Here is a 23,445-nt window from a genome sequence, read left to right as displayed (position 1 = left end):
GAAACACTTTAGCTGTTTTCCTTTGTGAGTAAATAATTAAAGAATCTTTAGACTTTTTTCACCCATTTGGTCTGGCATCCATTCAACATATTTTACTTTTAAAGCTAACATAGATGCAGGTAACATTACTTTACAAACAATGTAAGATAAGTCATTTGTAAAATGATATAGCTTTACAGTTAGCATTTTGTAGCTGTTTTGCCCAGACCCACTTTTACTTCCATTGTATTGTGTCTCTGTGAATTATCACTTGCCGTTTCTAAATCAAGCCTCCTGAAGATGCAATCAATGAGTCTAATAATTCAAAGCAGGACTGAGTGAGGTATGGCTGCAAACCCCTGATAGGGTTCTTTAAGACTAGAAGAATAGGGTGTTTAGGTACTATCACATGCACTTGTTCTAATTGGAATTAAAAATGTTCTAATTGGAATTAAAGTTGAAATGAAAAATGTCTGTTTGCATGCCAGACTTTAGATGTTAAGTCAATTTTAAAATTTGAATTATAGAAGAGCATGTCTGAGGAAGTCAATGGTCATCAGAGATGCTTTACATCCTTGGCTCTCAACTGGTGGGTCGTGGCCCAAAAGTGGGTCACGGCCTAATTTTCAGTGGGTCGCCACGTGCCTTTTACTTTTCTATGTGAGAGGCTACTCAGCTTCCCCCTAGTGTAGCAATATCAGTTCTTGCTCCGGGCAGCCATTCAGAATATTCTGCCCAGCGCCAAGTGTCAGCTTGAGGTGGGGCGAGCTGGGGCTATGGCTGCGAGGGAGCTTCATCCATAAATGCATTGCTTAGAGCTCCCTCGCATGACCTGTAGAGATGCCTGGATCGGAGTGACATCAGATTCTGGCTCCTAGCACCTCTACACGTCGCACAAGGGATTTGTACAAGCATGTATGGATGGAGCTCCATCACAGCCCAGCACTGGATCCCAAGCTGAGGATCGCACGGATCCCCTGCACCAGATCGCATGGTACCGCAATGCCGTGCGTTCCATTGCAATGCGACTTGGGTCACCACTTAATGTCCAAGGACAACTGTGGGTCCTGAGGTTACACAGGTTGAGAACCACTGCTTTACATAGTAATACAGAACCCCCGGACAGTCTATTTACTTTTTTTTATTATGCCAGTGAATTGGGAAATATGACATTTTCTAGGTAAGTTACTGGCGGAATACCTTAAGAGCAGATGGTCAACTGTCCTTTAAACATTATGAAGTGCACTAATTGCTTAGCAGTTCCCTAAAAGATTGTTTTTTGTTTGTTTTATTTTAGTGAGCTTATAGCACTATTAAGTGAGCCAAAGTAAACTCATAGGCTGATAAAAAAATAATCAATTTACCCAAGTAATGTATTTATGAAAAAAAAAAACCTTACATACAATTTTAAATAATAGTTCAGTTTGTTCTTAATAGGGAGGCTAATAGAAATGGATCGTGACAATGTAACATTGCAGGAGGACCTGGATAAAATAGGGGAGTGGGCAATACTATGGCAGATGAGGTAAAATGTCGATAAATGCAAAGTAATGTACTTTGGACATAAAAATAAACAAATGGGCTATACAATCACGGGTATGCCGCTAGGGAAGTCAGAAATAGAAAAAGATTTGGGGGTCATTGTAGACCATCAACTAAATGGTAGCTTGCAGTGCCAGTGCGGTAAACAAAGCTAGCAGGGTCTTGTCCTGTATTGCAGGGACAAGTCTATAATTGTGCCTCTATATAGGTCGTTGGTTCGGCCACATCTGGAGTACACGGTGCAGTTTTGGTCGCGGATGTCCTTGAACTGGAGAGAGTCCAGAGGAGGGCAACCAAACTAGTTAGGGGAATGGAGGACCAGAGCTTTGAGACAAGGCTTCTGAACTTAAACAAGTTTACGCTGGAATTAAGGGGGATATGATTTTCATGTACAAGATGTTCAATGGTGACAGCAACATTGGCAACAAACTGTTTGAGATTAACTCCATTACAAAGACTAGAGGCCACCACATAAAGTTGGTGGAGAAAAAATTCCAGCACAATGGGCGAAGAGGGTTCTTTACAGTAAGAGCGGTTAAGGTCTGGAACTCACTGCCATCGGCAGTGATTTCATCCAAGAGTGTAGATTTGTTCAAGAAACTTTTGGACAATTTCTTAAGGACCGTAATATCCAGGGATACCAGTATCCCTAAGAATGAGATGATGCATGGACCTATATGGGTTGTATAGGTCACCCTGAGGAATTACTGTTCCAATGGTAAGACATTTTCAATTGTGGAAACCTCACTAAATTATCATATACAGCTGAATCCCCAGGAGATCATTTCAGGTAAAACACAGGGGTTTTGAAGAATGCACTGTTAATGTCTCAGGTGACTGGGAGACCACCATGAAAAGCAGGAGACTTAACAGGTCTGCATTGTAAGTGTTCTCTTAGGTGCTCCTGAAGCTAGTAGGGGTGCTAACTATGAGAAGATGAGGTTAATGCATACAATCAGATAAAAGCCTACAATAGCTTGAGCTTCTGAATCCAATGGGTAGCTGTTGAAAAGGGAGTATCCCTCTGAGCATTTTCCATAGGTATGTGTTAATTTAAATTGGTGCACCAGCTTAGAGAATGTATGATTAATGAGATTCACTCAGCATTGTATCTGTATTTAATGAGCACCAAAACCCATGTATTTTGCATGTTGGTGAAAAAAAAGTACTGGAATACTGGAGATTCTTATCCTAACTGTTGCTATTTTCAGTTTTTCCCACCAATGCTAGTAAAACCACAGCTGTAGGGGTTGATTTACTAACCTTTTAAACACACCACGAACGTGTATACACCTCTGTAGTGTGTTCCCTCCCAGCATGATCTATGGGAGGAATCGAAACACCTTTGTAGTGTGTACACACCCAGCAGGTGTGTTGTTCAAAGCCCTGCAATGAATTGCAAGGTAATGTGGTGTAAATTAGCTCTATGTTATGTTGCTTGCGTTGATGAATGCAGGAATGTAAATGCATGAGCTAACCATTTTTGTCTAAACTGTGAAGCAGCATTATATATGCATCATGTGCATGATTTTTCCATATATGGCATTAGTGGAAATATGCTTTTAGAGACTTTTTGGTTGATAAATACGTTTTGCTGTGTGAAAATCACACACACCTGGTGTGTGTGTGTGTTTAGGTTAGTAAATCAACCCCGTAGTGTCAGATACCCAGTCAACTTTGAATGCACAATGTGCTAGCTGCTGCATCTCTGATATTCAAATTCCTTCTGTCTTCAGAGCCAGGAAAATGTACTTCTAACAACAGGGGTTGAGTGTCTCATGAAAGGCAAAGATCTTGTACACGGGACTCCTTCCAATTTGTAATATTAGACAGAAAACAGCAAAAATATAATGCTCATATTCAGAAACTGGCATGTTCATAGGCAACATCTTTATAATCCAATAGTTTGGAAATTGCAAAAAAAGTTTGTTTTACAAGGATATACCAGAAACCAAAAATGGCACTTAAATTAGTATTAAAAGGGTCATCTGTGTAATACAATTGGCATGTGTCACAAATGTTGTGGGACAGTCCTGCCATTTTTGTCTCTGTTCTTGCATGCTCATTTCCAGCAGAATGTTTGGGCAAACTGCCATTACTGTTTAATCTGATTTTTAATTTGAAATCTTGGCATATCCTGCAAACAGGGATTTTTATTCTTCTTTTTAAAGATGTAGCTACATGCAATGGACAAACAGAAGATAAGTAACAAGTGAATTTTTCACTTTAACCACTTAAAGACAAGGGGGGAATTTATAAAAACTGGAGCAGACAGAAACCTGGAACAGTTTTCCAGGGCAACAAATCAGCTTCTCTCTTCAGTTTGCTCAGTTGGGATTTGAAAATGAAAGATAGAAGCTGATTGGTTGCAATGCAAATCTGCTCCAGATTTTGTCTGCTCCAGTTTTGATAAATCCCTCCCAGGTGTTTACACCCCCTTCCAGGCCAGGCCATTTTTCAGCGCTGCGTCACTTTGACTGACATTGATTCAGTCATGCAATGCTGTACTGAAATACATTTTATACCAATTTTTGGGGACAGATAGCGCTTTTGTTTAGTGGTATTTAATCACAAATGGGATTTTTATTTTATACTATATTAAGGAAAAATTACCAAAAATTTTTAATTTATATCACGTTATAATACATCTATTATTACTCCATTTTTTAGTTATATATAAAAGACAGGGTCATGTTGGTTGAATAGACACCAAACATGTCAAGCCTTTGCACCCGCGAAATCGCAAAAAACTACCATACCCAAAAGTGGCCATAGGCGATGCTTTAAACGCTTTTACCATTCATCGGTTTAATGTTGTCAGTGAATAATGGCTCTAGAATTATTGTTTGTGCTCTGACATTCATGGTGATATGTAACATGTGTGGCGTAATGGCTGCAATCGTCATTTTCGCACGAATGCGCACCTGATGTATGTTCGTGGCGCGGGGCTAACAGGCCTTTTTTAAATGCCCTGTTACATCCAAAAATGTTCCTGGCTGGCAGTTTAGTTACAACAGCCGGACAGGAAGCAGTTAAGCACGCCAAACTGAAAAGCGGACTATCAACATAAAATAACAACTAAGAAACCCCCAAAAGAAATCGAAATCCCAAAGTGCCCAAAATACCACCACTAAAACAAAAGGCTATTTTTTAAAAGGGAATTCTCACCACAAAAAAATACAATCTTTGCTATGGACACTGGCCTGATATAAACCACAAAATAAAATGAAAGATCAAAAAGTCCCAAATAATAAGAACAAAATTTGCAGCAAATGGGCATGATTGCCCAAAAGAGCTAGCAATCCTAATCAAAGTGCAGTTTCCTAACTTACCATAATCTCTCCCTATGCAGTTTGTCAGCTTTTTTTTTTTAAACACAGGTTAATATTTATTGGAAAAAAGGTCAATACAGTGTAAAAAAAACACAGTCAAAAGAAATGATCTTGGAGCGTTCTAAATGAGCCATCTCCACGAAAAAGCAGACGTGCAATCAAGTTGGAGGGTTGATCTCCAATCGCGTAGCAAAAAGGGATGGTGTCCAGGGGGGAAAACAGGGTTAATGACTATTGGAGAAATGGGGCTCCGGGCACTAGAGATTTTATGATTTGTGCATGTGGCACGAAAGATCTGCAGTGTAGGGCCAACAGTAGGATACAAGACAAAGAGGAGGGCAAGTGTGGTTGCTGGACCCACGGCCAAGTGCCAATGGGTAGATCAGAAAGGAGTTGCTTAACAGTCATCCAATCTTTACATGAAGTGAGAACATTCCAATCCACAATACGAGTCAAATGCGGTAGGCCCATTCCACCCATGCGTTTCGGGGCAGATAAAGTATTCTTACTAATCCCAGGAGAGCTATTATTCCAGAGGAGCCGTGTCAGAATAGAAAAAAAATAAAAATACATTTTGGCCATAGGAATGCATTGCTGGATTCCTATTGGCGATTTCAATTTGCAATAGCCAAACCATCTAGCATTGCACTTCCCTCTGCTGCAGTTCTCCATCAGGCCCCCACTACTGCAGAGGGCGGGTATAATAGCTAATTTGCTATTGCAAATTGAAATAGCCAATAGTAATCTAGCAATGCATTCCTATGGCCAAAATTATTTATTTTTTTTCTATTCTGACACGGCTCCGTGTTTCTCTCCTTGGCGCCCGGGAGCGGGAGAGGTTTTTTTTTTGACGGCAGCAGAACTGCCGGTCAATGGAAAACTGTTGTGCGGCGCTAGCTGTCATTGTTAGCTCCGCACAATCGTTTTCTATTTTTTTTTTTTTTTACTTTTTAAACTATTTTTCTGTTCTGGTACCACAGAGGGACCGAGCAGAACAACCGAGCCGAATGCCGCTCAGCGATATGCAGCTGAAATCAGCCGTACCAGCCTGAAGTGAATAGCCGAACAGTGTTCGGCTCACTTTGCTTTAGGTTGGTCATTTACTCGGCTGCCTATGGCAGCTTAGTGAATAGACCCCAAAGTTTACCAAGTAAAAGGGAAATTGGATTTACAAAAATCCACCTCCTCTTCCCAAAGGGTGATATTAAGCACAGAGGATTTCGCAAGATTGATCTTGGAGGATAGCGTGACAAATTCCTCAAAAGCCTTTAAAAAATTAGGTAGTAATGTTAACGGTTGAGTAAAATAAAAGAGAAGACAGTCTGCAAAAGCGATACCAGAACTTATCCAAAAAACTCTATGTTCCGAGTGTCCTAAAATGTGGCTTCTTTATACAGGCTGCCTCCCCAAGCAGTTGTTTAGAAGATTAAGGGAAAATCAATTATCAGCAATTTTAAATGTAATTTTTTTCTTTATAAATGTCAGTTTTGCTGTAGCAGGTTCTTTTATTGTTTCACTATAACGAATGTTAAAATCACTGCTCCTTTAAAAATAGTATTTTTTAAAAGTGTATTTTGCATTGATACATGTCCCCCATGGCAGTACCCCACTCCCATTACCCTGTTTAATGGTCAATAACTTGCATATAAGCCTTCAAAATGGGGACATTTGATTTTACGAGTTCTGGTCCCATATACTTTCATTGAGTTCTAAGTTCTTGTAAGAACTTTTTCCCTGTTCTAAAGTTCTTGTTATATCCGAACTAAGGTGTGTTCAGCCCATCACTAATCTCTAAAGGATGAAAATTAAAGTGGTGGAATTTTAAATAGGAATTGATGTCACTGTATACACTCACATTTGCTTCAACCTGTTCCTAATAGGGTGAAATCTCAGTTTTTTTAAAGTAATCAGTAGTAAAAAAAAATAATTGTTAGCAACTAAACGTTTATTTTGTATAATTCTGGTATCCAGACTGAAAAATAATTTGTGAATTTTAGTAGTTGGAGAACATGGCTACTCACACACACGTAACGTGCAAGTTGGGATTTGGTGGATGAAATGCAGCCATGAGGAAAGTGTAGAACCACACAAGTCCTCTTGTGCTCTCATTGGATGACCATAAACGTCAGACACGGCATGCAAGACTGTAGCCAGAGAAAAGAGCAAAAGTGCCATGTGAGGTCCAGTCACACCAGGAAGTTTCACACTAGTGTTGAAGGGCTTTGGGCTTATGTTGACGGTCAATACATCTTGCTTTCAGGTGCATTCTGCTTGCATTTGCCATAGTTTGAGAGGCTTCCAAGATCATTCACCATTTATTGACAGATGCAATTAACTTTCAGTTGACCTCCTTCAGATCTGCCTTCTTCTTTTCAAGCTACATTAATCTACTAGGTACAAAATGCCACTGTATGACTATAAGTCATAGTGTAACAAATTTACATTCCCTGTGTATGTGAGCACTACCTGAGCATTGCAGTGATTGTTGCCATTATGGTCAATTGAGTGATTCTTGCTAAGAGACATGTTAAAACAATAAATATCCACTCTCTCAAAACTGTTGTCTATGAAACAGTTTGCAAGGGCGGAACAATCTACACTACAGGTGGTGAGGGTGGCATTTGCTAAGAGTGCTTGGCTGTCTGGGGTATTTCATACCTAGTTCATTTTCCAGGAATAGTCTGGCTGGATTATACTAGTTTGTATGTTTAACATCAAGATAGAAGCGGAGCATGCCATGTCACATTTAACTAATAACATTAGCATATCAAACAGCTGAAGTAATTATTTGCAAGTACTGCTCTTTCCCTGCCCACAGGCCAGCAAATAACCATGCAAAATGCTGGCAGGGGAACAGTTCACTCATACAATGCAGAGAACAAATAGCAAATTTGTGCAAATAATTCCCTGTGTGTCTGCATTTTTGTACCTGCGCCTACCTGGGAAAAATGAATGGTTACGTTTTCCCTGAAATAACAGGCGTTATTAATTGTTTAATCCATGCTGCATGATGATAATAATTACTTGGTAGGTTTTAATAACAGACAGCATTATCTGGTTTGCTTAGCAAATTAGACATCAGGAATAGTAATGGGTACTCCCCAGCAGAGGCAACTTAATTTACCCTATGCAATCAATACTGCAAAGTCAAAACAAACAACATATTTACATTCAAATGCAACATTTGCTTTTTTTCTTGCTATGGTGTGGTGAAATTAGGTGTTTGTAATTATACTACTATGTCATGGGAGACTAGAATTCTTGCCCCATTGCCTCCTGCAGTACTAAAAGTGGAATAGACAAACTTTAACACTGTAAATGATGCTCAAGCAATGGCAGCAACATTTTTTGAAGAGTTACTTCATGAGAAATATGCTTAACCTCTGTTAGCTTCCCCAAGCCTTGTTATAATTTGCTCAAGCAAATGTCACTGCCACTTTTTCTGCAAAGCTTGGTGTAGGTGTATGCATATAGAAATATAAATAAGGGCAAGTGAAATAAACAGTGGAATTAAGAAATTGATTATGATCCTTACATATATTAAGTGCATCTTTCTTGATAGTGGTCATTTACCTAGCAAAGTAAGACTGTGTGCAAAAAAATATATAAGCACTGTTGGCTTTCTACCACGCTTTGGAGCTTGTGTGATTGGGTATTTTTCTGCCTTTGCAGCATACTTTGATAGGAAATATTAAGCTTTTTTTTATTAAACACTTTAGCCCTCATACTTGTATACCACCTATGGACCAGAGACATGTTTACATTTCTGCTACATACCTATTGATTCTGCAATAACGTTGTCATTACTTAAGATAACAATATCATCAGTATAATATTTTTTTGTACAAACAATACTTTCTTTTGCTCATATTGTCTGATAAAAAAAAAAATTTTTTACATGAAATCCATAGACAAATCATAAAGACAAAAAAAAACTTTTTCTATCTTGATCAGTGTTAGTTTAAAAAAAATAGCGTTACTGTAGATAAAAAGTATACATTTTATTTTATACTTTTTATAATACATTAAAATTATGATTATAGTAGAAAGCATGGTGAAGTTATATACAACTTAAAGGTTTTTGTTTTCTTAAAATGTTGTGCTTTTTTGTTTAATGTCACACTGAAAAAACAATAGAAGCAAAACAAGTGTAAATATTAACAGGAGAATAATAGTTAAGGGGAGAAGGTGAAGAATGCATTAAGAGCTGATCAGGGTAAACCAAAGTTTGTTTTAAATGATTTTATATGCAGATTGAAGCTCAACATTTTGATCAAAAGATTAATGAAACTAAGTAGATATAGGAGTAACAATGTTACTTTGTTTCTATCTATCTTGCTTCTGAATTTATCAACACTGTTAAATGGTCCGTTCTACAGCTCCGGTGTTTACACAGCAATTCCTAGGTATTATTTTGACAGATGGGAATTGCTGACAAGTGCAAAAGGAAAGCTGCAGCGGGGCAGGACATTACATACTACATTTGCCCTGTGTATTTCAATAAAGTTTTTTGGAAATGGGTGGCCAGGTGTCCACATCTAGTTTATTGTGTAGACCATTCTGAGGTCTAAAATTTGACCTTACTTACAATTCTCCATACACTTCCATTAATGCTGTTGCTGCCAAACATGTATTTGGGTAGAACTGCACTGGAATGCCAAATAAATAAACCTGCACACCCACGTCCTTAAAAGAGAACTATGAGGTGAGTAAAAATCACTCATCCTCATAGTTCGAGCCGACATGTGACAATGAAACTGTCACACATCGTCTCAATAGATCAGGAATTGAGTGAACTAGACTTGTGTGCCGTCAAAAAATTTGTTCCGTTTCGTAATATCCATTATTTCCGTACGAAATACGGATTTTCGTTAGTTTCGGCACATTTTCGTAACTGTACGAACATTCGTTATGATGAAGTTAAAAAGCAAAAATACCTTTGTTAATATTGGAGTCTATGTGGTAGTTCTTTTTGTATCCGAAATACGAATTCCGTTAACGGATTCCGTATGCGAATTTCGTATTAAAAGAAACTACCATCAACTCCAATATAAATGTACTTTGCTTTTTACCTTCAATATAACGAATGTTCGTAACGGACCGAAAATACGTCAACGGAATTTCGTATTTCCTGCCTGTATATTGTAATGCAACTCTCAGCAGCAGAAGAGATTAGAGAACCTCTGATTGGTCAACCAAAACGAAATACGGATTCCGTATCCGAATTTCGTATTAAAAAAACTACCATCAAGTAACTCCAATATAAATGTACTTTGCTTTTTAACTTCAATATAACGAATGTTCGTAATGGAACGAAAATACGTCAACGGAATTTCGTATTTCCTGCCTGTTTTGTAATGCAACTCTCAGCAGCAGAAGAGAACCTCTGATTGGTCAACCAAAACTAAATACGAATTCCGTTAACGGATTCCGTATCCAAATTTCGTATTTCGTATTAAAAAAAACTACCATTAGCATCAACTCCAATATAAATGTACTTTGCTTTTTAACTTCAATATAATGAATGTTCGTAACTGAACGAAAATACGTCAACGGAATTTCGTATTCCCTGCCTGTGTGTGTATTGTATTGTAATGCAACCCTCAGCAGCAGCGAATCCGTATTTCGGATAAAAAAAAAAATCTTGTCATGTTCAACCTCATTTTACAGGGGTAATATTAGTTCCTGTTTCAAATAAATTCGGATCCGAAATTCGTTAATGGAATTTCGTATTTTGGACATAAATTCGGAAACTGCCATTCGTATTTCGTATGCTTACGAATCTACGAATTTCAGGAAAATTCGTACGAATTTTAATTCGTAACGAAACGAATCACACATGTCTAGAGTGAAATTCTCGATCATCTCCCTGCAGAGAGCTGTGACTGTAAGTCTAGGCTCCCTGCAGGGATCCCCCCGCTCTGATCCTCCAGCGCTGACTGGCGGAACGGACGGGGGAGAGGGCGTGTACAGCTGGCTCTGCCTCTAGATAGGCAGATCCAGCTGTCACTCATGCAGCTGGGTGGATCTCGACAGTAATGTTACAGGCAGTCACTGCGAGCACCCACTTTTTCCTATGGGAAGTCCAGTAAGGTGTGCTACAGGTGTTTGGAAATTTATACTGAGCTTTGGGTCATGAGAGGACTCTAGTTTATATCCTCTCGTGACCCTTAAGAGAACTATGGGGAAAAACACTTACCCCATAGTTCTATGTCAGAATAGCGATCCTGTCCTGGCATAAACTCCCCAGTGACAAGATTACAAGGAGAGCAAAGCATACCACTCACCTGCTTTTATTATGTAGCTACCTTGCTAGCCATACCAGTGAGGCATTGTCCGGCCATTTCATCCTTGCTGGTGAGCAATTCTGCAACATTTCAGCTGTAAAAGCAGGTAAATATTCTATACAACAATCCTGCCAATGGCAAATTACCACAGGACTACTAGTCTGACTAGTCTCATCTCATATAGCATGTATTATCTTTCACAATGATCATTATTTGCAGCCATATGGCTGTTATTTTCAGCTCTCATTGGCTGTCATTGCTAAATAACAGTCATTATGGCTAATAAAATTTGTAATAGATTGCGTTTATTAGTTTTTGTTGTATCCTTTTATAAATGTTTGTTTGTGAAATAAAGAGTTCATAAAAATAATTAAAAATATATAGAAAACAGTTTACCATTTTCTAAAAGTAAGAATTAAATTGATCATGCAAGCAAAGAACCGGAAAATTCTGTGTGCAATTATGTGTGAAATATGTGATATGTGAAAAAGCTCCTCCTTCATTTCTGTGTTAACAGGCAAGACAGATAGATGTAATACAGTATGTACACAAAACAAAAGCACCAAAAACGGATCATAAAACTGAGGAATGCATATCCGGGATTGCTAGGGGTGCTGCCCCACTTCAGCCAAGGGAACTGTATAACTGGAAGACAAAAGGAAAGAGAAGGGCGCCCACCCTAGTGCAGATGGTTCTTTATTGTTTAAAAATAGCAAAATAGAGTGCAAAGGTACTCACAATGGTAGATCGATTAGAAGCATAAATGGGTAGTTCAAGGATACATCAGTTTAAAAGCTTCAATCAGCCTGTGTGCCAATATGGAGTGGCAACGTTAACGCGTTTCTGGGGTCACACCCCCTTCTTCAGAACATGACCTCGACCTCATCATCATCCCATTAAATAGGGGAATACACCAATAAAAATGGTTTGAGTGAATAGAGCTCAGCTGGATGCCACCTCCCAGTTCGACATCTATTTTTAATCTGACTGAGGGTCGGCGAGCTTCCCAAGCCCCGCCTCTGATAGGCGTGTGGCTCTCCGGCCAATCCAGGAGCCTGTGTGATGACGTGCCCCCGGTGACTCATCGGAACTGACAACCAATAGTCATTACATCTAGCCCGATAATACGGGCGTACGAGGGTCACGTAAGGGGAACAGATCTATATACAACGGGCTATTAAGTCCAATGGAGGGGACAAGGCTGGCTCTCACTCGTGAAAAATTCTTGATATGAGGGTGAGCTCCTGTAATCATGATTAAATATAATATACAACACTAGAAATATAATACATGATTAAAAACAGGTAAAAGAACAAAAAGCCACAACGCTTATTAAAACGTAAGTGAAAAATGGATATGTAGATTAATACCAACATTAGAAATTACCAATTTTATAAGTCAACCACAAACATATACCATATTACATATGCATGTATGGTAATCAATAAAAACTATGAATAAAACCATGAATAAAAACACATCCATAGAGGTAATGGTCATGACCGTTGACATGAGGAGCTGATATCATTAGATGGTAGGAAAGTGTTGGATAATTAACTACTGCTAGAATTAATTCATTAAAGGAAAGGAAAAGCAATTTGCTTAAAAATTGCATCCACATTCAATTGCAAGAGCATAAAAATGAAACAGGATAAGATATAAGTGGGAGCCAAAGAAAGTATTATTAATAATGATGTCAATATGATGGGTGAGTTTATAGTTTCCCTGGGCATAATGATTATGATAAAAAATAATATTAATAAATATATAAAAATATAAACAAAAAAAATATATATAGATATACATGTGTGTGGAAATGGCCAGACACAACTGGGGCTAGACCCAAAAGAAGGAACCCAAGAATCATACTAAACAGTGGTTGAGGGCACCAGTATAATATCTTGCATGATAGATCATCCAAGGGGTTAGAATGTGAGAAATGCTTGGTGTGTGGGAAAAGTTTGACCAAGCCAAGCAGTCAAAGTTAATTACTGAAGGCTAACAGTGGAATAGTTGAAGTCTTATGCTGGATTGGAAAACCAATAATCTCTCAACGGGACAATTAAAGGGATGTGGCCAACTCGAGACCTTCATTTAAACCGTTGGGATATATAAACTGTTCAAAGAGTAGATCCAGAAGGCTTCTTTGTGACAAAGTCTTTTGAACCTTATCCCTTCATCAAGATTTTCTGGAATTTCTTCAATTCCAAATACTTTCAATCCTGTAGGATTGGATTTGTGTGCTTCCAGAAAATGCCTGGGTACGGAATGGTCATCCACTTTTTTGAGAATTTTCCTTTTGTGTTCCCCAAATCTAACCCTCAATGTTCTAATGGTGCGCCGAATGTATAATTTTCCACAGTGGCAGAGGATACCATATATCACATAGTGTGATGCACAGCTGATGAAGTTTTTAATGGGGAAACTCTTACCATTTGAATTTGACACTTCTTTTTTTCCGGTGCTAGAGGAATGGGCATGCTCCACAGTTGGCAACATTACATCTATAAATCCTACCTGGCCAAATAGCCCCTTGCCTGCATTGGACATTCCCGTGGACTTAACTCTACTGGGAGCCAACACACTGCAAAGGACTTTGGTTTTTTCTATATATAACATTGGAATATTTTGGAAGAGAACTCTTGAGAATGGCATCTTCTCCCAAAATTCTCCAATGATTCCTCAGGATTTTGGCGATGTGGAGGCCCCATCATTAAACTGTGTGCAAAAGCTGATATTGTAAGTACCTCTATCCCTATTTTTAATATTCTTATTCTTTGGAATGGGTGCCGCATGTTTTTTGAAGACCTTCTCAATCATTTTAGCATAACCCTTATCCAGGAATTTTTTGGTCAGACCTTCTCCTAAAGCTTCATAATCAGTTTCCAAAACTGACCATCTGGTACACTGTTAATCCATCTGGGATGATGATTACTTTTAGCATGTAAATAAGAGTTGCCTGCTGTTGGTTTAAAATGGGTTTTAGATATAATTGTACCTGTTTGATCAATCCCTAACTCAAGATCCAGGAAGACTAGGCCTTTGTCATCGACAACATGAGTGAAATCTAATTTGAAAGGGTTCTTTTTACAATACTCTAGGAACCCAGAGAATTCTTCATGGGTTCCATTTTAAACTGATGTATCCTTGAACTACCCATTTATGCTTCTAATCGATCTACCATTGTGAGTACCTTTGCACTCTATTTTGCTATTTTTAAACAATAAAGAACCATCTGCACTAGGATGGGCGCCCTTCTCCTTCTCTTTCTTTTTGTCTTGTAATACAGTATGTGTACTGACTAAAGTAAAAACTCAACAGAAACTACTAATTTTATGTTAGCCTAGCAGTGCACATGCAGATTTCTACATGGGGCTGAACGAGAGAAATTGCTTGATTCCCATCCACGCTAAACAGTGTGGATGCTGGCTATTGTATTCAGCTGCACTTGTAGGACTGGATGCAGTCACTCTTTGGCTGACAATTTTTCCAGCCTGTTCTTTTGATTTTTCAAGTTGAAGTTTGACAAGCTGCATGATCCCGACAAGGCCACCCACGGCCTGAATTTCTGGAATCATCTGAAATTTAAACCAAATATGGCAAGTTTTAGTTCACATACAGAGGGAAAGTAACCTGTTATCACTCGTTTTGTTTTATTGCAGGTGCAAGGAGGGCTACCAAGGTGTGCGATGTGACCAGTTCCTGCCGAAAACTGATTCAGTGTTATCAGACCCAAGTAAGTGAATCATTTTGATACAGTTCTTTACATATAATAATGTAGCCATGGGTATGTGCCATCAATGAGGATTTGAGCAAAGTATATATAAAGTCAAAACTGTGGGGTTTAAGTGAGTTAAATTGGCACTGAACTCTTAATCTTAAAAAAACATTCAAGTACCCTAACTATTAACAAAAATCTTATTTGTGTATCACTCAGCTGTAGATCCTTAACTTATCCCTGAATTCGTCCCAACACTGTCCGTCCTTCTGGGGGTGATTATTTTTGTTCCCCATGGTCCATGTGTGTTTTATAAAGTAGCCGCCACTCCAAGCTCACTCCCTTGATGGACTAAAATCTCACTTTTAGTTTACTAGTTTATATTGAGATTGCAGTCCATCATAGGAGTGAGCTTGAAGTGGTGGATAATTTACAACACACACAGGGACCATAGGGAACAAAAGTTGCCACCCTACAGAAGAAAGAAAAGTCTCAGCACCAATTCAGAGATGATTTAAGGGTCTACAGCTGAGGGATACACAAATAAGCTACATTTTTGTTAATAGTTAAGGTATTTGAATTTATTTTTAAGGTTTAACTACTGAGTTTAGTGTGACTTTAAATTCCCTCTTACACAGGTGTTACAAGAACAAGTATCCCCAATAGGACTTCCCTCTATTTCTATTGTGGTGACAACTCAAAATGTTGGATTTTTCTCACTTTCAGGATCAGTGACAATAGACAAGAGGGGAAAATTTCCTAGTGGAGACACAGGCAGCAATGGTAGAAGTTCTAACTCCTCACATTGCTATATAAAACTAAAATAAAAACTTTTGATGTTCGATATAATTTACAGTTAACTAATATTTAAAAGGAGTTTTGCTTTTCTTTTTTTTTTTGTTGAAAAGTTTTTCTACAGACATACATATCATGCAATAAGAGATGAAACATCGTAGTAACTGAGTGTTGACCAACATGAATGAACATTCAATCGTAAGGCTACGCCACAATCAATCCATATAACCCTCAGGGGGTAGGGGCACAGGTGAAATGGAATAGGGCCTAGAATGGACATAATACAAATATATAGTGAACATATCTGGGAAAGAGAAAAAAAAAGAAACTTACATATAAATAATAATAACAATTTTTAGCATGCAAGAACCATGGGTATGGACCCAGGTTTGGTCCTCGGCTTTCAAGTATAACGCTGGACATAAAGGAACCGATCAAGAGGCGTCAGGTGTTGGCAGGTTATAAGACATCTAATGCACCAAGCGACCCATCAAGCTGTGAGGTGAGATACCACTTAGTGAATTGAAACGTTGTCATAATCTCTTTCAGTCGGGTTGTAGGAAGTTCAGTCACTAAGAAGGTGGACAAAAGTCGCAAAGACGCCAGCAGTGAGGGGTTGGTTCATCTGCGCATCCAATAGGTCAAGGGACAGTAGTTTGTGGAGGAGGTCCTTTAGTGACTTTAATGTGGGGGGGATGGGAGTAGCCAGTTAGTCAGTATCACCTTCTTTGCCGCAAGTATACATAAGTGCTCCCATCTAGATGGGTCACGAGGAACTGCTGCGTCTGTCGGGGAGGCTGCATGAAATAAGCATAGTGTCGGGCATAGTTGCCTGTGGGTTCCAGATATAGATTTAATATATTGAAGCACCATGGTCCAAAAAGATTGGATGAGGGGACAAAGCCATATTAGGTGATTTAAATCCGGCAAATCAGACTGGCATTTGGGGCAAGCCGTCAACCAGTGCGGGGGAGAATTTTTGTAGCGAATATTGAAGGCGTAGTATGCCCTGTGTATTAGTTTAAATTGGGTTTCCCTCCAGGATTCGCTAACAATGGCCTTCCTGAGGTTTAGCCATCCCCGGAGTAGCGTCTGGTCTGCCTCCTCCTGTGAGATCTGTAGGAGCGCCGCCCATTTTGTCACCTGCGGAGAGCAAGACCGAGTATGCATAGAGGGTAGGTAGGTGCGCATGGAGCGGACAATGTGGGAGAGTGGCATTTTATTTGAGGGTGAGGAAAGGATCTCCTGAAGAGGAAGGGTAGTGCATTTCTGGGGAAAGGGAGATTTGTGTTGATAAAGCGTGAGATCTGAGCATATTGCAGGAAGTGGTTAGGAACGATGTGAAATTCATTTTGCAGTTCCCAAAATTTCTTGCAGCGACCCTGGGGATCTAGTAGGTCCTGGATGTGGGATATACCTTTGGTGTGCCACTCAGCAAACACAGGGGATTCTCTTCCTTGGGGAAAGGCCGGTGAAGATGTAATGGGCATAAGGGGGAACATACCCCTGGGAGCTCAAATAGCTTCCGAACCTCTCTCCATGTGACAATAGTATCTCTCAGAAGAACATTATTTTTTATGGCCGGAGGTAGGGCTCTGATAGGCGTATGTAGAACACCTGACAGGGACCAAGGGTACACTAAACTTTTCTCCAGGTCTGAGTTAGTGAACAATGAGGCGTCGTTAATCCAATCTCTAAAATGTCTGAACAAGCTTGCTAGATTATAGAGCCTTACATCTGGGATATTAGCTCCCAGTGACTTCGAGGGGAGTTGGAGTCTCCGCAGAGCTATGCAAGGGCGTTTCCCCCCCCCCCATATGAATTTGGAGAAGGCCGTATGCAGAGTGTGAATATCTTTATGTTTAAGCAAGACAGGGATGGTTTGCATAGGGTATAATAGGCGTGCAAAACTAATCATCCTAATCAAATGACACCTGCCTAGTATCGAGAGGGGGGAGGTCGCCCCAAGAATGAAGCTCCTGGGCGATCTTGTGGATTAGCGGGTGGAAGTTTAGGTGGTACGTTGTTGGATTTTGATAGAAAAATGTGGAGGCCAGCTGGATTTGTCTAAGGGGGAGTGAGGGGGCGTTAAGAGGAGTTCGCTTTTGTGGAAGTTTATCTTGAGACCCGAGAAGGAGCCAAAATGGTCAATATGGGCTAGCACTCTGGGCACTTGGCTGGAGGGGTCTGAGAGTAGGAGAACTATGTCATCTGTAAATAGGGCCAGTTTTAGATCATGGGGGCCTGTCTGAAACCCATTATATATCGAGGAGGAGGCTAGTGACCTGGAGAGGGGCTCTAATGCTAAGTTGAACAGTAAGGGTGACAAAGGGCATCCCTGTCTCGTGCCTTTATGCAGAAAGAATGGTTGGGAGATGGCGGCTGGTGTAAGGATGCGAGCCCTTGGGGATGAATACATCGTAGAGATGAAGTTCAAAAAAACCCCCGCAAAACCCATGCGTTGCATCACCATGGAAAGCCATTGCCAGTTGACGTTATCAAAAGCCTTCTCTGCATCCAGCGTTAATAATGCCAACGGACGCGGAGAAGGCTTAGAGAGGCGATGACCTTCCAAGGCCAGAATAATTTTCCTAACATTAGTTACCGCAAACCTGCCCATTACAAAGCCTACTTGATCAGGAGAGACAAGCTTTGGCAATACGGCCGCCAGCCTATTAGCCAGGATTTTGGAAAGCATTTTGGCATCCAAATTAAGAAGAGATATGGGTCGGAAGGAGCCCGCTTGAAGCGGATCTTTGCCTTTTTTGGGAAGGAGGCGAATATAGGCATCAGTAAAAGGTGTCTGGATCAGGGGACAACGACTGGAGGGTTAGGGATTCTAGGAAGGAGGAGCCCGCCGACATGTCGGACTCCTCTTGTGTATAAAGTTTGGCATAAAATCTACTAAAGATCTTGCATATATAGGCTGGGTCGGTATGGGCAATCCCATGTTCATCGTGCAATTGCGGAATATGCGCTGGAGGGCACCGTCCCCGAGCCAGGTTGGCCAGGAGTTGTCCAGCCTTGTTGCCAAAATTAAATAAGTCCAGATATTTTGGGGATCTAAGGATGAGGTCGTGTTGGTGTAGCCAATGATCACAGGATTGTTTGGTTGCCAGCCAAGACGACTGGTTAACAGGAGTGGGGGACAATTTGTAAGCCAGGTAGGCTTTTCTGGCTGCCGTACTTGCTTCTGCATAGCTGGTCCTGGTCACACGTTTTTTGGAAGATGCATAGGCCAAAATTCGACACCTCAATACCGCTTTAGCAGTTTCCCAAAATAAAACACTATTGGATACATGTGCATGAGTTATCAGACGCTTATTCACTCCACCACCTAGTGCGCTCCGTTTTAAAAGTGTCATCTCTTGACAGGTAATTAGGAAATCTCCAGGTGGTGGGATGACCAGGCGTACCAACATTTTTTATAGTTACCAGGACCAGTGCATGGTCAGAGATAACCAGGTCTTCAATTTGTACCGAGTCCAATCTGGGGAGCATAGACGTATGGGAAAAAAATAAGTCAATGCGGGATAGGGAGTTATGAGCGTGAGAAAAGTGAGTAAAGTCCCTGTCCATGGGGTGTAAATGTCTCCAAAGGTCCGTGAGTCCCGAGGCCGCAATCCAGGTGGTCAAGTGTGCATCTTGGGGATTACATTGTTTAGGAGGGTATTCCCAGGATTGGTCCTCCAATGAGGATGGGGTGGCATTGAAATCTCCACCGATCAGTAGCATTGCATCCGGTGAGCATGCGGCTAGCTTGGATCGAAGGGTGTCTAAAAAGGGACGGTTGTCCGAGTTCAGGGCGTAAATGTTCCATAGGTCCATCGAGTGGGTGCCAATCTGGAGGGACAGACGGGACCATCTCCCAGCGATCTGATCAGATTGGTGATGTAAAACATTGTGAGGCAAGGATTTGTGAATGAGGGTGATCACTCCCATGGACCGGCCAGCTGCAGGGGATCCCAGGGCCGTACCCACCCAAGATTGATGCATACGCGAGATGTCTTCCGCCTTGAGGTGCGTTTCCTGGAGGAATGCAATATCCACTTTCAATTTCTTGAGATGTCGTAGAATTTGTCTCCTTTTGTTCGGCGATCTCAATCCCTTAATGTTCCACATTACTATCCTCAGGGGGGGTCCCATGGAGGTAGGGGTTGCAGGTGCAATAGGAAAGTTGTATAGCAAGTAGAGGCAGAGTAGTCGTCTTCGGGTGTCCCAGTGCTTCCGAAGAGATTGTGTGGTCTAAAGTCAAACATGAGGGCCCACGGGTTTCGGTCAGTTATGGGAGGCATGACATCCATGTAATCATAAATTAGGTCAGCTGTATCTTGTGTTGAAGTAGCCAGGGCAAGGATTGATTGTGTGTGTTCCTGGTCAAAAACAAAATGAAAACTAACAAAAAAACAAACAGGGGTCCGCTTGTGAGGACATCCTTTTTTCCAGAATGCGGGCAACTGTAGTCAAACTTTATATGGAAACCAACTGGCATCCACAGTGCAAAGTCTGTGTGGCAGGGGATATACAACATAAGTGATCCCCTCATCCCGCCACTTCATACAACAACGGTAGGTGTAACAGCAGGAAAATGGCTTAGGCCGGACAGAATCAGACCCGACCTCACGAGCCTAACAGGTGGCTTACAGGTCAAAGGCCTCACCATTACCAATGGAGAAAAGGCAAATCAAGGCCCGCAGGCATATGTGAATCTGCAGCTACTCGTCAAAGTGCTACTCGTCAAAGTCAGGCTTTCTTTTTTCTGGGTGGGCTTTTAATTTGGGAGGCAAAAGGCTGATTCTCCCTGGACTCAAGCAATCTCATCGCTTGGGGAGCCGAGGTAAAACACCATTCCTTCCCACCTTCGGTGGAAAAACGGAGGGTCGCCGGGTATTGAAGGGCGAATCTGATGCGTCTGTGCACCAAGATCTGGCACACCTCATGGAAGGATTTCCGCAACTTAGTGGTTTCAGCAGAGTAGTCCGCGAATAAGAGTATTTTAAGACCAGTGACAGCAAGATTGCGCTGTGCGCAGCATAGATTGAAGATAGTTTGCTTGTCATGATAGTCCAAGTAGCGAACTAACACTGGCCGCGGCTTGTTATCATCCTAAGCAGGGCCTAATCTATGAGCCCTTTCCACACTGCATATCTCAAACTGGCCCAGTGCTTTAGGGATGAGTATAGAGCAAAATGAGCGGAGTTCCTCTGGCTTAATGATTCTGGGACCCCAATGACCCTCAAGTTATTGCGTCTAGAGCGATTCTCCAGGTCATCAACCTTTTCCATCATTGCATGCATCTGTTTAGTGACTGTATTATAGGAGTGATGTGCTGCTGCAGCGTCATCCTCTAGATCGCCCACCCTCTGTTCCACAGCCTGCAGTCTCTGTGTCTGTGCCTCAAGTGTGGCAGTAAACTTGCCCATGTGAATATGCAAGGTGTCTGCTATTACAGCGGAGATGTCTGCCTTCAGATGCTGCGATACTGCAGAGGCCAGGACTGAGTAGTCAATGAGGGAGATAGGGTGAGCGGATGGCTGTGGCTCATTTACCGCGTCTCCACGAGGAGATTCCTGTTGCATCGCCTCGGACGCCATATTGGGGTTGGCAGGCTCGTCGGCAGTGGGTTCCAGGGGGGCTCTCCTCACCCTCTGTTGGCGTTCTACGTACTTGTCCATGAGGGCAGATGATCAGAGTCTCGAGGGGACGAAATTGCGGTCGTGATGAGATGAGGGTGTCAGTTATTGGAGCGGTGACGGGACGAGGGACAGAGAAGCGCCACTACAGCATCGGCGTCGGAACCGGAAGTTCCGTTTTTGTTTTTTTTAATATTCAATTTTTATTGATATTTGCAAAAGGTTATACACACAAACATATAAAGTACAAACCGTCCAGTCCAGATATCATTAGGTACTCACAACACTTATAATGCAGCCCGTAGTTGTAAAAGGCTATTTCCATCTATGACTAGACTATTACAAGACATGAAAAACATATACCAGGTAAACCCCAGCAATTAGAGAAATAGAAAAAGGGAAAGAAAAAGCCAGAAAGCAGTGAGAAGAGGTTGAGAGAGGAGGTTGTAGGGGAGGGGGGAAGTGGTGCAAGCTCTTTGGTATACACCAATTTCACAATTACATTTCTAAAAAGGTAGCACATCTCTGTTCAACGCTACGATGCTGCAGTCTCCGAGTGTGAGGCCCCCGAACATCTACATGGTCAAGTACCCATTCTCCACAGCTACATCAGTTATAGAGCCATACCCCGTAGGGGGAGTAGAACTGAGGCCCGTCAGCCACATAGTAGATCGGCATAGCGTGTAGTTTGTTTGAAAGTGGTCCATGAGTCCCAGGTAAGTTCAAAGCGAGACCTACGGTCTTGTCTAGAGAGAGTTAATTCCTCCATTAAACAGAGATAATCCACTTTGTGTGTCCACTCCTTTAAGGACGGAATTGTAGTTGAGTTCCAGTGTTTGGGGATAAGGGACTTTGCTGCATTCAGCAGGTGAGGGAGTAACGATTTCTTATAAGTCCGACATGAAGAGTCAGTCAAGTGAAGTAGACAGTACCAAGGATCACTCGGTATCGTCTTACCAGTGATTAAGGTGATGAGTTGGAGGATTTGTTGCCAGAACGGGCGTATCCTAGGACAGAACCACCAGATGTGGCTATGCGAACCTCTTTGTCCACACCCTCTCCAACACTCCGAGGAGTGAATGGGCATGATGGAGTGTAGACGATCTGGCGTGTAGTACCATCTTGCCAATAGTTTAAAAGATGATTCCATCACCTGCGAGCTTATGGAGAAAGTAGAGTTGAGCTGCAAGATTTGTACTTTTTGTGGTTCTGTCAGAACTGACCCTAGCTCAGTTTCCCATTGCGAGATATATGGTGGATCTGACTTAGTCCTTAGAGCAAGAAGCAGTTGATATATTTGCGAGACACCGTGAGTCGGTGGTGACGCTTGTGACAGTAGAGATTCCAGAGGCTGCAGGCTGTGTATTGACCTTAGCGGTTTGGGTAGCGTGGATATAAAGTGATGTAGTTGACGGTAGTGCCAGGTGTCTAAAGGTTTCGGAAGTTCCATTTTGCTTTTCTTACTGTTTACTTTATTTCTGCAAGCAATTAAGCATATTTGTTTGTTGAAAAATTGTTGTCATAAAGGAGCACAGATGAAAAAAAGATAGGACCACCCACATTTAATGGGATTTTAGCTCAGGGTTCTTTATTGATGCAAATTCTCTACCTAGAAAAGAAAACAAAAAGTTAAAATGTGTCTTTATGCAGTGATGTTCCCATGATTCTTGATTATGTATCAGTGCTCTCATTTTCAACGGGCAGTGTATTTAGTGATCATCAGGGGAGCTGCACCAATCTGTTCAGATAAGGAAGCTTTTTTATTTGAGGTGAACACATGCTGGTTATATGACCCCCAGCGTCTGTTCACCTCAAATAAAGAAACAAGTTTGAACAGATTGATATGTCTCTGCTGATTCATACAGAAATATCCACATGCACTCACTGCATGTATGCCACCAGAATACTCTGTCCTTTAGAAAATGATGGAACTGTACATGTTTCATCTTAGTCACAAATAAAATAATTGAAGTGCTGCTGCACCTATGCCTCTGTTTTTTTCATGCATTAAAATGAACCTGTTACTTACTTGGTTAGATGTAATAAGAACAGAAAATTATATTAAAGTGTATCTAAATCCAAAAACAAAAATTCAACATATTGCAGCTTACAAGTCCTTAAATGTGGGGGGGGGGGGGTGGGTTAGGTTTTTGAGTTGT

The 23,445-nt window shown here is 41.1% G+C and overlaps 1 protein-coding gene across 1 annotated transcript in view; it reads left to right on the top strand.

The window, feature by feature from the left end:
* Positions 1 to 23,445, top strand: part of LOC108793128 (pro-neuregulin-3, membrane-bound isoform-like) — a 480,301-nt gene that overhangs the window by 227,698 nt on the left and 229,158 nt on the right. The window contains exon 4 of the mRNA XM_018564084.1: positions 14,803 to 14,876. Coding sequence (XP_018419586.1) covers positions 14,803 to 14,876 — 74 coding nt within the window. The remainder of the gene's footprint in view (positions 1 to 14,802; positions 14,877 to 23,445) is intronic.

Source organism: Nanorana parkeri, unplaced genomic scaffold (assembly GCF_000935625.1).
Source record: "Nanorana parkeri isolate BGI_ZX_2015 unplaced genomic scaffold, ASM93562v1 scaffold722, whole genome shotgun sequence".
NCBI classification, from domain to species: Eukaryota; Metazoa; Chordata; class Amphibia; order Anura; family Dicroglossidae; genus Nanorana; species Nanorana parkeri.
This window is presented reverse-complemented; position numbering and strand designations above follow the sequence as displayed.